The sequence below is a fragment of the Chaetura pelagica genome, unplaced genomic scaffold (assembly GCF_000747805.2).
Source record: "Chaetura pelagica isolate M959 unplaced genomic scaffold, ChaPel_1.0 scaffold74, whole genome shotgun sequence".
NCBI classification, from domain to species: Eukaryota; Metazoa; Chordata; class Aves; order Apodiformes; family Apodidae; genus Chaetura; species Chaetura pelagica.
The window spans coordinates 1332905-1349458 of NW_009952982.1; the positions used below are offsets into that span (position 1 = coordinate 1332905).

At 42.3% G+C, this 16554-nt stretch overlaps 1 protein-coding gene across 1 annotated transcript in view; it reads right to left on the reverse strand.

Annotated features, from left to right (window-relative positions):
- The window catches only part of LRRC56 (leucine rich repeat containing 56), a 53436-nt gene extending 37144 nt beyond the window's left edge, over positions 1 to 16292 (reverse strand). The window contains exons 1-2 of the mRNA XM_009996443.1: positions 16137 to 16292; positions 5385 to 5472 (exon numbers count right to left, since the gene is read on the reverse strand). Coding sequence (XP_009994745.1) covers positions 5385 to 5472; positions 16137 to 16292 — 244 coding nt within the window. The remainder of the gene's footprint in view (positions 1 to 5384; positions 5473 to 16136) is intronic.
- Positions 16293 to 16554: the final 262 nt, after the last annotated feature.

The following is a 16554-nucleotide window of genomic DNA, read 5'->3' on the forward strand; positions in this document are numbered from 1 at the left end:
TTCTGGTCTCCCCAGTTCAAGATGGACAGGGATATGCTGTAAAAAGTCCAATGGAGGGTTACAATGATGATGGTTAAGGGACTGGAACACCTGTCTTATGAGGAAAGACTTGGGGCTGTTTAATGTAGAGAAGACTGAGAGGGGATCTTATTAATGTATACAAATATCTGAAGGGTGGGTGTCAAGAAGGATGCAAACTGGAACACTAGAAGTTCCATCTCAACATGAGGAAAAAGAAGGAAGTCTTGAAGGCTCAGTAGTAGGCCATTCCTATGTGCTGTAAGGTGAGCCAATGGCATAGAAGACCAACCTGGCTGAACAGGGAGCTTTGGCTGGTGCTCAGGGAGAAAAAGAGAAACTGTGACCTTTGGAGGAAAGGGCAGGCCACTCAGGATGACTACAAAAATGCTGTGACGCTATGCAGGCAGAGAATTAAAAGGTCTAAAGCCCAACTAGAAATTAATCTGGCCTCTATGGTAAAGGACAACAAGAAAAGTTTCTATAATTACATTAATAACAAAGGAAAGACCAGGGAGATCCTCCATCCCCTGTTAGATGTAGGGGGAAACACAGTGACCAAGGATGAGGAAAAGGCTGAGGCGCTTAACGACATCTTTGTCTCAGTCTTCAGTAACAGGACCAGTTATATAGAGGGAATCCAGCTCCCTAAGCTGGGGGACAGGGGCTGGGAGCAGAATGACCCCCTACAATCCAGGAGGAGATGGTCAGTGGTCTGCTGCACCATGTAGGTGCATAAATCTATGAGGCTGGATGTGATGCACCCAAGAGTGCTGAAAGAGCTGGTAGGGGAGCTCGCCAAGCCACTTTCCATCATTTATCAGCAGTCCTGGCTGAATGGAGAGGTACCAGCAGACTGGAAATCAGCCAGTGTTACCCCCATATATAAGAAGAGATGGAAGGATGATCCAGGAAATTACAGGCCTGTTAGTCTGACTTCAGGACCAGGGAAGCTGGTAGAGCAGATAATCTCAAGTGTCATTATGCAGCACATGCAGGACAACCAGGTGATCAGACCCAGTCAGCAGTGGCTCACGAAGGGCAGGTCCTGTTTCACTAACCTCATCTCCTTCTAAGACAGGGTGACCCACCTACTGGACAAGGGAAGGACTGTGGATGTTGTCTGCCTTGACTATAGCAAGGCCTTTGACACTGTTTCCACTGCATTCACCTAGAGAAGCTGGTTGCTCATGGCTTTGGTCTGCACACCCCTTTCTGGGGTTGGAAAAGGAGGACAGGGAAGCTCTGCAGAGGGACCTGGACAGGCTTGATCGATGGGCCAAGGCCAGTTGTATGAGTTTCAATAAGGCTAAATGTTGGGTCCTGCACTTTGGCTACAACAACCCCTGGCAGGCCTGCAGGTTTGGGGAGGAGTGACTGGAGAGCTCAGAGAGGGACCTGGGGGTGTTGACTGACAGTCAGGTGAACATGAGCCAGCAGTGTGCCCAGGTGGCCAGGAAGGCCAACACTGTCCCGGCCTGCATGAGGAATTGTGTGACCAGCAGGTCCAGGGAGGTGATACTGCCCCTCTACTCGGCCTTGGTGAGGCTGCACCTTGAGCACTGTGTGCAGCTTCGGGTGCTGCAGTATGGGAAGGACACTGAGGTGCTGGAGAGGGTGCAGAGAAGGGCAACGAGGCTGATTAGGGGTGTGGAGAACAGGTGTTATGAGGAGAGGCTGAGAGAGCTGGGGCTGTTCAGCCTGGAGAAGGGGAGGCTGAGGGGAGACCTCACTGCTCTCTACAACTACCTGAGAGGAGGTTGTAGTGAGGCGGGTGTTGGCCTCTTCTCACTACTGACCAGTGATAGAACAAGAGGAAATGGGGTCAAGTTGTGCCAGGGGAGGTTCAGATTGGATATTAAGAAAAATTTGGTGATGGAGTCACTGTCCCTTGAGGTGTTAAAAAAATGAGCAAACGTGGTGTTTCGAGACATGGTTTAGTGATCACAGGGTGTGTGGCTGATGATTGGACTTGATGATCTTGCAGGTCTCTTCCAGCCTTAATGATTCTATGAATATGGTCCAGCTTTCCTGGGCTCCCCTTCCCTCCAGGGCTTTGTTCCACATTACCCTACCAAGCAGATCCTTGAAGAGATCAAAATCTGTTCTCCTGAAATCAAGGGTAGTGAGCTTGTTTCACTCCATCCTTGCTGCCCTAAGGATCCTGAATTCAACCAGGTCACAGTTGCTACAACCTAGTCTCCCACTGAGTCTTTTATCATCAACCAGCCCATCTCTGTTGGTAAGAACAAGGTCCAGCATAGCATCTTCTCTTCTTGGTTCCTCTACCATTTAGAGGAGGAATTTGTCATCAATGCAGTCTAGGAACTTCCTGGATTTCTGGTGCTTTGCTGTGTTATCCCTCCAGCAGATACCGGGGTGGCTGAAATCCCCCATGAGGACCAGGGACTGTGAGTGTGAAACTGCTCCTGTCTGCCTGTAGAGGCCCTCATCTGCTCAGTCATCGTGATCTGGTGGCCTGTACCAGTCTTCCCTTTAACCCTAATCCCATTAAGTTTTCAGTTGACTCCTCCTCCACCCCCAGTCGGAGCTCCACGGACACCAGCTGGTCACTGATGAGGAGGTTCATTCTCCCTCTTTTTCTGCCCTGTCCATCCTTCCTAAAGAGTTTAGACCAAATCATCCCCACACTCCAGTCATACAGGATGTCCCACCACATCTTGGTGATATCAATAACATCACAGCCCTGCAAGCATGCTGACATCTGCAGTTCCTCCTGCTTCTTCCCCATGCTCTGTGCATTCACATAGAGGCATCTAAGATGGGCCCCCTTCAAAGCAGTCATGCTGGCAGGCATAACACCTTGCAGGTCAAATGCCCTGTAACTGAAGCACCACTCCTGTAACCATTTGTTGACTTTTCCAATTTGGTTGGTCCTTTCCAGCCCCTTTCCCTTTGACTGGAAGGATTGATGAGAACACTGCCTGTGCTGATGAGCTCTTCCCCCCCTCTCTCAATGCTTGTTCAGCCTGGAGAAGGGGAGGCTGAGGGGAGACCTCACTGCTCTCTACAACTACCTGAGAGGAGGTTGTAGTGAGGCGGGTGTTGGCCTCTTCTCACTACTGACCAGTGATAGAACAAGAGGAAATGGGGTCAAGTTGTGCCAGGGGAGGTTCAGATTGGATATTAAGAAAAATTTGGTGATGGAGTCACTGTCCCTTGAGGTGTTAAAAAAATGAGCAAACGTGGTGTTTCGAGACATGGTTTAGTGATCACAGGGTGTGTGGCTGATGATTGGACTTGATGATCTTGCAGGTCTCTTCCAGCCTTAATGATTCTATGAATATGGTCCAGCTTTCCTGGGCTCCCCTTCCCTCCAGGGCTTTGTTCCACATTACCCTACCAAGCAGATCCTTGAAGAGATCAAAATCTGTTCTCCTGAAATCAAGGGTAGTGAGCTTGTTTCACTCCATCCTTGCTGCCCTAAGGATCCTGAATTCAACCAGGTCACAGTTGCTACAACCTAGTCTCCCACTGAGTCTTTTATCATCAACCAGCCCATCTCTGTTGGTAAGAACAAGGTCCAGCATAGCATCTTCTCTTCTTGGTTCCTCTACCATTTAGAGGAGGAATTTGTCATCAATGCAGTCTAGGAACTTCCTGGATTTCTGGTGCTTTGCTGTGTTATCCCTCCAGCAGATACCGGGGTGGCTGAAATCCCCCATGAGGACCAGGGACTGTGAGTGTGAAACTGCTCCTGTCTGCCTGTAGAGGCCCTCATCTGCTCAGTCATCGTGATCTGGTGGCCTGTACCAGTCTTCCCTTTAACCCTAATCCCATTAAGTTTTCAGTTGACTCCTCCTCCACCCCCAGTCGGAGTTCCACGGACACCAGCTGGTCACTGATGAGGAGGTTCATTCTCCCTCTTTTTCTGCCCTGTCCATCCTTCCTAAAGAGTTTAGACCAAATCATCCCCACACTCCAGTCATACAGGATGTCCCACCACATCTTGGTGATATCAATAACATCACAGCCCTGCAAGCATGCTGACATCTGCAGTTCCTCCTGCTTCTTCCCCATGCTCTGTGCATTCACATAGAGGCATCTAAGATGGGCCCCCTTCAAAGCAGTCATGCTGGCAGGCATAACACCTTGCAGGTCAAATGCCCTGTAACTGAAGCACCACTCCTGTAACCATTTGTTGACTTTTCCAATTTGGTTGGTCCTTTCCAGCCCCTTCCCTTTGACTGGAAGGATTGATGAGAACACTACCTGTGCTGATGAGCTCTTCACCACCTCTCTCAATGCTCTACAGTCTTTCTTAATAGTCTTCAGGTTACTCCTGTCTGTGTCATTGCTGCCCACGTGAAACAGTAGGAGAGGGTAATAGTTGGTGGGCCATAGAGGTTTGTGTGATCTTTCTGTTACGTCTTTGATTCAAGCCCCTCGTAAGCTGCAGACCTTTCTAGTAAGGGGGTCTGGCCAGAAAATGCATCCCTCAGTGCCCCTGAGAGGGGAGTCCCCCACAACTGTCACTTGTTGCTGCTGCTTCTGAGCACTCATTGTTATATGATGCAATACAGTCACTTGCACATGAAAATGAACTGCTTGGCTGAAAATACTAGCACATGCTTTTGTGGATGCGAATCCTGTTGGCAAGAAAATGTTACCCTGCAGTAGTTACTCAGCTTCAGGGTAGCAGAAGACAGACTTGGCTGCGGTAAGAATCCACATGACACAAAATGACTTCCTGTACTGGAAAGTGTCATCTTCTCAGTGTTAACTCTGCTACAAAGGGAATTCCTTTGGTACTTACTTGCTTCCCCAGTGCAGTGATGATGACACAAAAATGAAATCAAAAGCATTATGGCTGTTTGGGGCTCTTCAAAATTATGTATCTATTAGACTTTCCTCTAGCACACCATCCAACACAGCTTGATAAAGCAGTACAGGATGCAAGACAGGCTGCTGGCAGCCTGAGTAGCATGGTACCACTTGCACTTTCTCAGCCACAGCAGAATCTCACAGTGGAGAGAACTAAACTTTTGCTACTCTTTTGCTAGAGTAATGCCAAGTACTCTAGAGGGCAAGGTAATCAGTAAATGCTCATTTAGGGCCCAGAGGCATGTCATTCAAGAGGAATTTTTTCAAACTAATTTTCTTTAGACAGAAGTGGTGTCACTCATCCTACTGCCAAAGTTTTCAGTCCTATTTAGAGCTCCACAAAAAAACCCCTAGAGATCAAGAAATGAGAGGTACCAGAGAAATCAAGTTTAAAGAGCCCTTGAGAAATACTGTCCTGGTACAGAAATCAACACTGGGTGTTGATTTTGAGTCCCCAGTCCTGCTTCAAGACACAACAAGGGAAAATTTAAGACTGAGCACAAGATAAAGTGTTTTCTTACCCAAGTTTCCCAAGCTGTTCTCTCTTGTATCTACTCGCATCTGAAGGGCCTTTACTTGCTGCAGATCATCTACCCCTGTCAAAATTTTCTGTAAAGATAAGCAGAGACATATGTGTACTCTCATGCAATAAACAAGATGACATAGCAGCATAAAAGTGTAGAAAGGCTTTCAACCAGTGCTTTATCAATATATACTCCAGGTCAAATGGGCTAGACATGTTATCACATTGAAACAAATTTAGTATTCAAAGATCTTTCTTCCTCGTAGCTCCAAATTATTTTCCAGACTCACATGTCCTCGTTTGAGTACCAGGATAAAATCTGCCTACGACCATACTCACCTGAGACTGCTTGGGATCCCCCAGCTGCTGCCAGCCTGTTGCTGTGGCAGTTAAAATGGGGGGAACAGCTTTGCCTGCGAAGAGAGGGTGGGTTAAGTGACCCAAATGGACCAATCACAGGGTTCCTGCCGTGGTGCTCAGCATAAAACAGCTCCTAAGAGAAGTGCTTTGCTGCCTGGTGCGCTGGCTGGGTTGGGGGCTGTTTGTCATTGCTCCCTGTGCTGTGTCTGTTCCTGCATTCTGTCTTCTCACAGGAGAAGACATTGTCTTCCCCTGCCTCCCCAGCTAGGGTTGTCTCAGCTGTTCCAATGCTTTTGTGTACTGTCACTGTGACCTTGGCCTCAGGCACCCCCCATGTGCTGCTGACTCCAGTTGAGGACTTTTCTGGTCAGAAAGTAATTACCAACTGAGAAGTGCAGGTTTCATATTTACGTATTTGTATATATTTGTAATTCACCATCATTATTATTACTAGTTCATTAAACCTACGCTAGGGTGTTGGGTTTTTTCCAACCTTAAAATCTCTCTCCCTTATTGCCTTTTTATTTTCCCCTGGGAAGGTACTGGGGGGATAACAGCGAGCATCTCCCACCCAGTTACTGGCTAAAACTGTCACACTTCTACATTACTTAAAGAGTCAAGGCTAAGAGTTACATTGAAGCTGTAAATCAACAACCAACCTACATGCCAATTAACTTCAGTTAAACAGTATGTACATGCTTTAAGATTTGTGTAAGTCTTGTACTAATTCTCAGCAGATAGGAAATGTAACCCTTGAGTGTCACCTGTAATCCAAAAGGTGCTGGACAGTAAAACTCAAAAAACCACACAGTTCAGTCTTTTAACCCAGGACTATGAAAAGGAAGCATGTTTTTAGCTTAAGCAGCTTGCTTTTCTGAAAGAAGACAATACTAGTTACAAGAATTACAAATTCCTTTGAAAAGATATAGGCAATGCAAATAGAAGTCTCCAGAGTCTTTAATTATTTTTGCAAAAATGTAGTTAATCAACCACTGCAGTATGCAAGGGTGTATCTATGAAGGTACGATCTCTCCTAATATACTGAAGTCTGTGTTCACAGAATCATAGAATATGCTGAGTTGGAAGGGACCCATCAGGATCATCAAGTCCAAATCCTGTCCCTATGTAGGGCACCCCAAGAATCACACCATGTGCCTGAGAATGTTGGTTTTTTTCCAACCTTAAAATCTCTCTCCCTTATTGCCTTTTTATTTTCCCCTGGGAAGGTACTGGGGGGACAACAGCGAGCATCTCCCACCCAGTTACTGGCTAAAACTGTCACACTTCTACATTACTTAAAGAGTCAAGGCTAAGAGTTACATTGAAGCTGTAAATCAACAACCAACCTACATGCCAATTAACTTCAGTTAAACAGTATGTACATGCTTTAAGATTTGTGTAAGTCTTGTACTAATTCTCAGCAGATAGGAAATGTAACCCTTGAGTGTCACCTGTAATCCAAAAGGTGCTGGACAGTAAAACTCAAAAAACCACACAGTTCAGTCTTTTAACCCAGGACTATGAAAAGGAAGCATGTTTTTAGCTTAAGCAGCTTGCTTTTCTGAAAGAAGACAATACTAGTTACAAGAATTACAAATTCCTTTGAAAAGATATAGGCAATGCAAATAGAAGTCTCCAGAGTCTTTAATTATTTTTGCAAAAATGTAGTTAATCAACCACTGCAGTATGCAAGGGTGTATCTATGAAGGTACGATCTCTCCTAATATACTGAAGTCTGTGTTCACAGAATCATAGAATATGCTGAGTTGGAAGGGACCCATCAGGATCATCAAGTCCAAATCCTGTCCCTATGTAGGGCACCCCAAGAATCACACCATGTGCCTGAGAAGGTGCTGTGACCACTTCCCTGGGGAGCTTGTTCCAGTGCTTAACCACCCTCTGGGAGAAAAAACCTTTTCCTGATATCCAACCTAAACCTCCCCTGATCCAGCTTCCTGCCATTTCCCCAAGTCCTGTCATTGGCCACAGGAGTGAAGAGATCAGTACCTGCCCCATCTCATCCCCTCGTGAGGAAGTCATAGACTGCAATGAGGTCACCCCTCAGCCTCCTCTTCTCCAAGCTGAATAATCCAAGTGATCACAGCTGCTCTTCATAAGTCATCCCCTCCAGACCCTTCACCATCCTCGTGGCTCTCCTTTGGACACTCTCCAATAGCTCGATATCTTTTTTATATTGTGGTGCCTAAAACTGCACAAAATACTTAAGGTTTCTACTGTGTTGATACATACATGTAGATTTTGCCTTTACAGAAGTAAGCAAGAGGACAGCAACAAGTAGAAGCTATATGCAGAGAAGCAAGACTGTGAATTCCTAAGATACCAGGCTGCAATTCTACAAATGGCTGAAGCAATGTTGTGTTACCACTGCTCTTGTTCCTTATTGCTTCCTGCTGTGACCCATCTCCTCTCTCCCCAGCTTCCCTCATCCAGGCTGTGTCCCACCTCATCCACTGCTTTCGGTGCTTATTAGATCCTTCCATACAAGAATTCAACAAAACAGACCAGGAGGGAACTGTAGTGGTTCACAGAGGAGTCTGAAACACTCTTTGAGAGCTATGAAACAAGACTTTTGTGTCACAATAACTGCCTGAAAAAGCTGATGCTATGCACGGTGATAAAACTGCTAAATTTTCAGTTTTCTGTGTCAAAAGAGTTAGGACGTGGGGCTAAAAATGTCAATTTCAAAGAAGTGGCTGACCCTGCCATCAGTGTCTACTCAATTATGCTGTCTACAGTATAGGCCGAAAGAGGTATTATAATCTGCCTTTTGGTCCTCTATTTAAGAGGAAGGCAGCAAGTAATTCAACAACCTGCATGTACAGGAGACAAGTTTTCTTATTATTAAAAAGTAACAATGTTCTTTAGTTTGCTTAATAAGAGTGAAATTATTGATTAGAAGGGAATATGTAGCACAAATTCTTTTATGAATTTTGGAAAGAAAAATAACCACAAGAACATACACTTCATTTTGCAGGGAAAAATGACAACAATTTGCAATACTCCTGCTCATCAAGTAAAACCCATATTGCACACAAGTGCCTGCAACTCCATTCACTCTGATGGCTCCACAGTCTCTTAAAAGGACCAAACATAGTCTGAGTCTGAGATGACAGTTTAAATGGACACAGTTTCTTGAAACGGCTGAGCAGTCTTTGAAAAATTACCTTCATTTGTAAGGTTTTGAATTGGACTCCTAAGAAACAGAATTATCCAAAATCATCAACTGCTTTTGAATTGTCCTTAAAACATTGCTTTAAAAAACTATTTTTAATATTTTTTAAACTGTGATTTTAAGCAGGCTGAGCCTAAGAAAGCTTTTAGACTTTCTTGCCTCCCCAATAGAGTATGAGAAAATAAGGATTCATTTGAAAACTTGGGGAGTCCCCAAAGGCATCCAGAAATTCACTTTCTGGCCCCAGATGCAGCCACCACAAAAGTGGTTTTGCTCCTGCAAAGGCAGCAAGCTTACTGGCTACAAACTACTTTCTCTCCCCAAGGAAACACATGCTTCCTCACTACAAGACACATTCTGCATTAATCCTTTTCAGACACTGTCCATCATACAGCACAAGAGTATGCAAGAAACAGGAACTAGCTGATGTCCTGGCATTCAACCATGTGCTCAGATTGCAGGACTGGGAAACAAGCTTGATGTCATTAATGGAAGCTTCTTCTGTGAGATACCACTCCTGCTCCCCCACCACCAAAACTGTCTTCAGAGCCTACATCATTAGGAGACAGAATAGGAAGAGGTCTTATAACAAGTGATCAGCTTTGTCAATAGAGTAGCAGAAGGTCCTGGCACCACAAGGAGGAGTCTTTGCCTTTCTCCTTTGCCATCTGCAAGTTCCCTGCACATTGTCCTTTCTCCTGCTTTATTCTAGACAGCCTCCTTTCACAGTGCAGTTTACTGTTCTCCTCTTGCAAAGTCCTAGGACAAAAGAAGCATAAAGTTATATTCTCTCCTCTTCTAAGGATCCCTATTCTTTTTCCTCATACAAGGGATTATCAGTGTGCTTCTTTGTCCTTCTATTCCTCTTCTAGATCCGCGATTTGTACTTTTTTTCCTTGTCTGAGAGATGAGCTACTTAGCACATCTGTATTTTGTACTGCAACAGGCAGAGCTGTGGCTCCAGTGGTGGAAGGGTTTATTGGCTGCTATCACCAGCTCTTTGAACTATAGATAGCTGCCTTGAAGCATTTGCTAACTGGATGCAACCAACTTTGTGTGTTTTCAGTCCCTGCTTCCCTGTTCTGCTTTTCCAAGGATATCTGTGAAAACCACCATCCTTCCATTTGATGATTCTGAAGAGATGCTTGCAGAGTTGGGCTGTGCAATGCAAAAGCTATCATACCACATGAAGGAAATGAGAAACGCTCTCAGATGAAGGATATGAGCTCATTTAAAGGCACTAGAAGCACTGAGACCCCAGGTGTTGACTGCAAGCTAGTTAGCTAGCAAAAGCCCAGGGCAACAGTTCAACAGAAGGTTGCATGGTGAGTGGTTCCTGTTGAAGATAGGACACTCCTACTCCCCAGACACCTTTCTTGGTCTAGTGGTGCAGCTGTAAGTGTGATATGTTTCAAGTGTCACAGCTGAAATTCTGGGGGAAATTTAGGGAAGGATGTGGAAACATTTAAAATAAAGACTACACGTATTTAGCAGGATCTCCCTTTATGTTGTGTAATTTCAAAGCACAGGAACCTTCATCAAGATTTGGAAGGAGGGTATTTAGGAAAAATCTTGTTGCTAGTGGGTAGCAAAAGAACGAAAAATAAAATACGGCCAGACACACAGAAGGGATCATTAACTTCGACAGAGAGATGTCTGGCACCATGTGGGTAGAAGTGATGCTAAGGTGCTCTGCATCTCTTCGTTCCTAGGGCTATGCTAGGTCTAGGACAGGTTCCTGCCCCAATTCAGAAGTATCCCACTGTGGATTCAGGTAATCACTGCCCGCTCACAGTTTAAAGGGCTGTTTTGACAGCCAGGGACTCCAGGTCTCTCTGCCTGTGCCCCAGGAATGCTTACAGACATGAAGGTGCTGTGCCATCTAGGGAAACATCTCTGGCTGTTTACAGCTGCTCAGCCTCAATGTAGAGCAGACAAAAAGGGAACACAGATCTGTTCTAAGCAAAGAGTTGGATATACTCAGAGTTATTTCACATCAAAAAGATACCTTGAAAAAACTATAATTCCAGGCTGATTGTTGGTGTTCAGAGAGGATTTTGCTTGCCACCCATCTACTGCCCAGGGAAGTACATATCAGCTACACAAAGAGGATATTTTCTCAAGAATCATACATCAAAATCTTTCTGGCACATGATGGTCAAGAAGGTGGCCTGGGCAGCAAGAATTATACTCCACCCTACATGTTTTTTTATTTGAATGGATAAATTTCCATGGTAAAGCACTGCAGTTTTGATTTTTTTGAAGAAGAACAAATTATAAGTAAAACAAAAATTAATCAAGTTTGCTTTACATTTTTGTAATGTAAAGCATTACAAAATGCTTTACATGCTCCTCCTTCAAAATAAGAATAAAACTATTTTCCATGAGATCACACAGAAGCTATTGATAAATAATTAAGCCAGTATTTTAAGAAGCAACTTCATGAAAGCTCACAAACCATTCTCATAATCCAAAATGTCTGGCCAATATCTAACTGGAGAGCATGCACTAGTTTAGAAAGTTTTCCCACTGACTGAAAAGCAGAACTAATAAGTATTCTGCAAGAAATTGCAAGTGAAAAATACTTCAGTGTTTGCAGAGCTTCCCAATTGGCAGAACAGTCACCTGGGGATGCTGGGAAATCCAGTTCAAGTCCGACTTGCAGATCTCTGTATATTCCTTAATTGGCAAACAATATCTCTTCTGTTAAAGCTGGTGTATACAATTGATTTATTATCTTCTCCCTAGATTTTTCACATATTCTAAAAAAAATAGATGTGTTACTGAAGAACATGTTGCATGCAGGTGTCAGAGAAGCATTTCCAGCTGTGCATTTTGCTGATCCCAGTTAATTTGGCTAAGACAGGAATTCCTGAGTGGTGAGCTTATTTTCTTTTAATAATACACCTGTATGCAAATATGAGATTCAGGTCCATTCAGATGTTCATTGATTTTTGCAGGGGTTTTATTTCAAATTCCAAACTCAAGTATAATCTCTCCTTGCACCCAAAAAGAAAAGAAACAAAAAAAAAAGGTAAAAAAAAAGTTGCTGCAAGTATGACAGAATATTTCTTCTAAGAAGTAAATTACCAGAACGTTAACAAGGTTTTCAGTGATTTCAGTCATGGAATTTTCAATGAGAAGGAACATAGCTTCCCTGTGGTCTCATATGTCATCTTCCTTTCAAAAAGGCTGCATGCTACAGATGTCCATAATTACAATATTTTAGCTGTATTTCACTACTTTCTATGTATACTTATAAACACATTATTCTCTCAGCTCAAATGGAGTTATTAGCCAGGTGTTCCATCTGTGATAAAGAGAGATCTAATATGAGATTCAGGTCCATTCAGATGTTCATTGATTTTTGCAGGGGTTTTATTTCAAATTCCAAACTCAAGTATAATCTCTCCTTGCACCCAAAAAGAAAAGAAACAAAAAAAAAAGGTAAAAAAAAAGTTGCTGCAAGTATGACAGAATATTTCTTCTAAGAAGTAAATTACCAGAACGTTAACAAGGTTTTCAGTGATTTCAGTCATGGAATTTTCAATGAGAAGGAACATAGCTTCCCTGTGGTCTCATATGTCATCTTCCTTTCAAAAAGGCTGCATGCTACAGATGTCCATAATTACAATATTTTAGCTGTATTTCACTACTTTCTATGTATACTTATAAACACATTATTCTCTCAGCTCAAATGGAGTTATTAGCCAGGTGTTCCATCTGTGATAAAGAGAGATCTCTTTTATGGAGAGTGTAGATGAGGGCAATAATTACAACGCCTTAATTCTTGTGCTGAATCCTCCAAGTCATGTCATCAGATGTCAACAGATCTACGTGGATAAGTCCCTGCATAGCCTTCCCATCTCAAGTTCAGCTTCTCCCTTAGCCATGCTGGGGATTCACAGTACTGACACCTTCTCTTTTTAAACCAGTATTAAGGGTTTGATGTTGCAAGTTGCTGGAAGATCGCCTAACTTCAAATGGCATGTGGGGCCCCCAGAAATATATGGGAGGTTTGCTGATCTCCCAGAAAGAGCCTGTATCATTTCTGAAGGAGGAAGCAAGCTCAATTTTGACTACACACTGAATTAACATGCAGGTGGACAAGACAGTAGACATTGTTACACCAATTTTTGCTTTAAATTTATTTTAAGGATTTAGTTTCCTTCACATAGATATAAAAAAGTCATACCCCAATACTATTTTTTTTTTTTTTGCAATCTAGCAATTAGGTCCATAATAAGTAGCTACAATAATTGCTCAGTGTTGTTTCACTGACCATGCAAAACTCAAGACTGTAATCTGCCATTTTATATTAGCTAATCAGCTGTGACTGTATGCAAATGTGTGTATGCAAATAAAATACAGGGTTTTTTTCGTATAAAGGCACATATATGTTTGTATGCATATAAATATAAAGATTCCTGATATGACAATCTGAATGTAAAACCTCTGATGCCTAAGTAGCAAGATGAACACTAACATAACAACTGCAAGCCTTCACTGTAGTAAAGGCATTAGTATTAGGGTAAGAACATATAAAAGGAAACCTCTGAAACTAAATAAGCTTTTGTATTTTTTTTTCTGCTCACAGTATTATGTTTACTATTATCTCCTACCTTGAGCAATCTGATCTAACTTTATAACTTGCTGTGCTTTGAGCAGAAGAGTGAACTGGAAGACCTCCAGATGTCCCTTAAAAACTTTTCTTAATTATAATTTTGTTAAATGGTTGTGCCATTCTAATGAAGGATTTGTCATATCCAGATTCAGTCATAGAATCATAGAATGGTTTGAGTTGGAAGGGATCTTAAAGATCATCAAGATCCAGCCCTCCTGCATGGGCAGGGACACCTTCCACTAGACCAGGTTGCTCAAAGCTCCATCCAACCTGTCTTGAACAATTCCAGGGATGAGGCATCCACAACCTCCCTGCACAACAAGTTCTAGTGTCTCACCCCCCTCACACTATAGAGTTGCTTTCTAATGTCTAACCTAAATCTCCCCTCTTCCAATTTAAAACCATTGCCACTCATCCTATCACTATACACACTTGTAAAATGTCTCTCTTCTTGTAGGTCCTTTTCAGGTACTAGACGGCCACTATAAGGTCTCTCCAGAGCTTTCTCTTCTCCAGGCTGAACAATTCCAGCTAAGCTATTCACAACCAAAAGACAATCAAGAAGATATTGCAAGTGTATTGATTTAAGCAAAACAATCTTCCAAACTATTTAGTTAGCAATGGCATGTCATTCCTTAAAGAAATATGCACATGGAAACTTGTTTTGAATTGTTTGGACACTGTCTCTATTTTTACATTTGCAAATCTAGAGGAAGCAAATTTATGGAAGCAGTGGTTTCCATTTGATCAACATAAAGGTTAAAGAATAGACAGATTGTATATGTTACTAAAACAAGCTATAAACATTGTTAATGTTTCCTTCACAATGCCATATAGTTTTCCATGTGAGCAGGAAGTATCCCAGCACTGCCAACAAAAGTCATGCGTTCCACAACTAGGAAATAACTGTGTCCAGCAAAATTAGTAGGACAGTATGCATCCATTCAAATGGAAATTTGTAAGGAAATGGAATTCCTTACAAATGTTAATATACAAAATCTTAGAAGAGGCAAGACATTATTAAGTTCAAGACAGTTCATTTCAATAACAAAGGGGTTTTTCCCCATTTTAAAAAATATCCTAGAATTGTGGGAGAATTTAACTTCTGATCTGTATTTTAAAAATATTACAAAATATTGAACTGCAACTTAATAGGATATAGGAAACATTGCCTTGCATATACTTTACTGCTTACAATTTACTCTAAGCTAAAAGCAGCAGAGTTTCAGAAAGATAAGAATTTCATGCCAATGAAAGAACTTCCTAAGGGTGCAATTCAGAGTTTATTGAAGTCAAAGAGCAGTTGTTTTGGTTACTCTAATGGTCTTTGGTTCATGCCCTAATAAAATGGACTAACCTGAGAGCTTCCCATTGGACTTCTACAGATTATTGTAGACTACAAACACATTAGACTGGTCAAACTCTATGCCAGATTTGAAAAAAATACCAAGTTTTCAGAAGTTCATATAAGCCAAAGGAAAATGAACAGCATATATAATAAAATCATATATTAATTTTCCCCAAAAAAGCTTAAAATGTACACTGTGTGGAAAGTGATCTCCAAACATTTTATAAACTTCACTACTAAGGGAAGAGTAGTTCCAAGAACAACTTGCTGTCTAATCTACAAGGCACAGTCACATTTGTGACAGGTAATATGGTTAGCGAGTGGTGTAAACCTGTAGCTGGAACATGCACCCTGCAGAAGCTAGTGTCCCTCCACCAGTGCAGCAGATGCCTAGGGGATTACAGACACTGCAGCCACCGGCCTGCCCACTGGGAAGATCCAAACCACAGCCTTGGCTCCATCTGTCTTTCACTAATTTCTATCCAACTCTGCAACACAGAAAGCTGCAGCTTCTCCCCTTAACTCCCACTCCAGTTCTCCAATCCTTTATCTGAGGTTATTTTCTCAGCTCCTACATCTCCCAACCCTTAATTAATCCTGAACAAATACAGCACAATATACAACCAAGTATTCCTTTATGAGAGATTTCAGCACGTTACTTTAAACAGGCTGCACACCAAAATCATTTTCCCTGGTCAAAAAGAAACATAGCTTTCAAATGTGTTTTGAAATGTCACACACTTTAATATATATAGAAAGTACTTACAGCACTTGCAGAATATTTAATTGGCTCTTAGCAAGACAAGAGTATTTCATTAATTCAGAAAAAAAAAGGTGTGCTTTTAAAGTTACATTTCCAACCTCCAGAACAAGGTTAATGTAAAACACTTTTTCTAATGCTAGGATTCAAGGTACTTCAGAAGGCATTAATGACATCTGTTGAAATTATAATTATGCTACTCATACTTTTCTTCATGCTGCTTCAAGAAAACCAGCAATAAAGATGGCAGCATTCATGCTGGGGATATTTTTTATATGAAACAAGGTGAGAGCAGGACAAGTATTTGATAAATTTTCAAAAGACAGAATCCACTTTATGCAGAAATCTGTCAGATATGCAATAATGTGCAATCATCACAAGAGGAGCTGGAAGGTTAAGTCAATACAGCTCTGTATATGCCAGTTTGCTTCTTCTACTTCATTAAAAAGCTGGATATCTACTCACCAGTTTCCTGGGGGAAAGGTATTCATCCATAAATAGCTCTCCATCATCTTTAATCAGTGGACTGGGATTTAGGTTGCCTCGCCAACTCAAATCAGTCACCTGGACTGCAGCTGAAGCTGGATGAGAAACTCTGCCAGAATTCCACTTCAGGTCCATCTCAATACACTTTGAAGAAAAGGATAACAAGTGGTCTGAATTTCTTCTGTATTTGTTATTTGCCCTTTAGCAAAATCTGTTTTGATTCTCATTGCAAGTCAGCAAGTGCCTATGGAGATACAGGTTTCACTAATCACAAAAAACCCAAAGCTATGCATCATGTAACATGTATCCTTCCTTTTCTTCACCCTCAAAAGCTATCCTGGTCCTGCATCTCACTCAGCTTTGAGTGTATATTTGTACACCAAACTAAAAGCCAGGC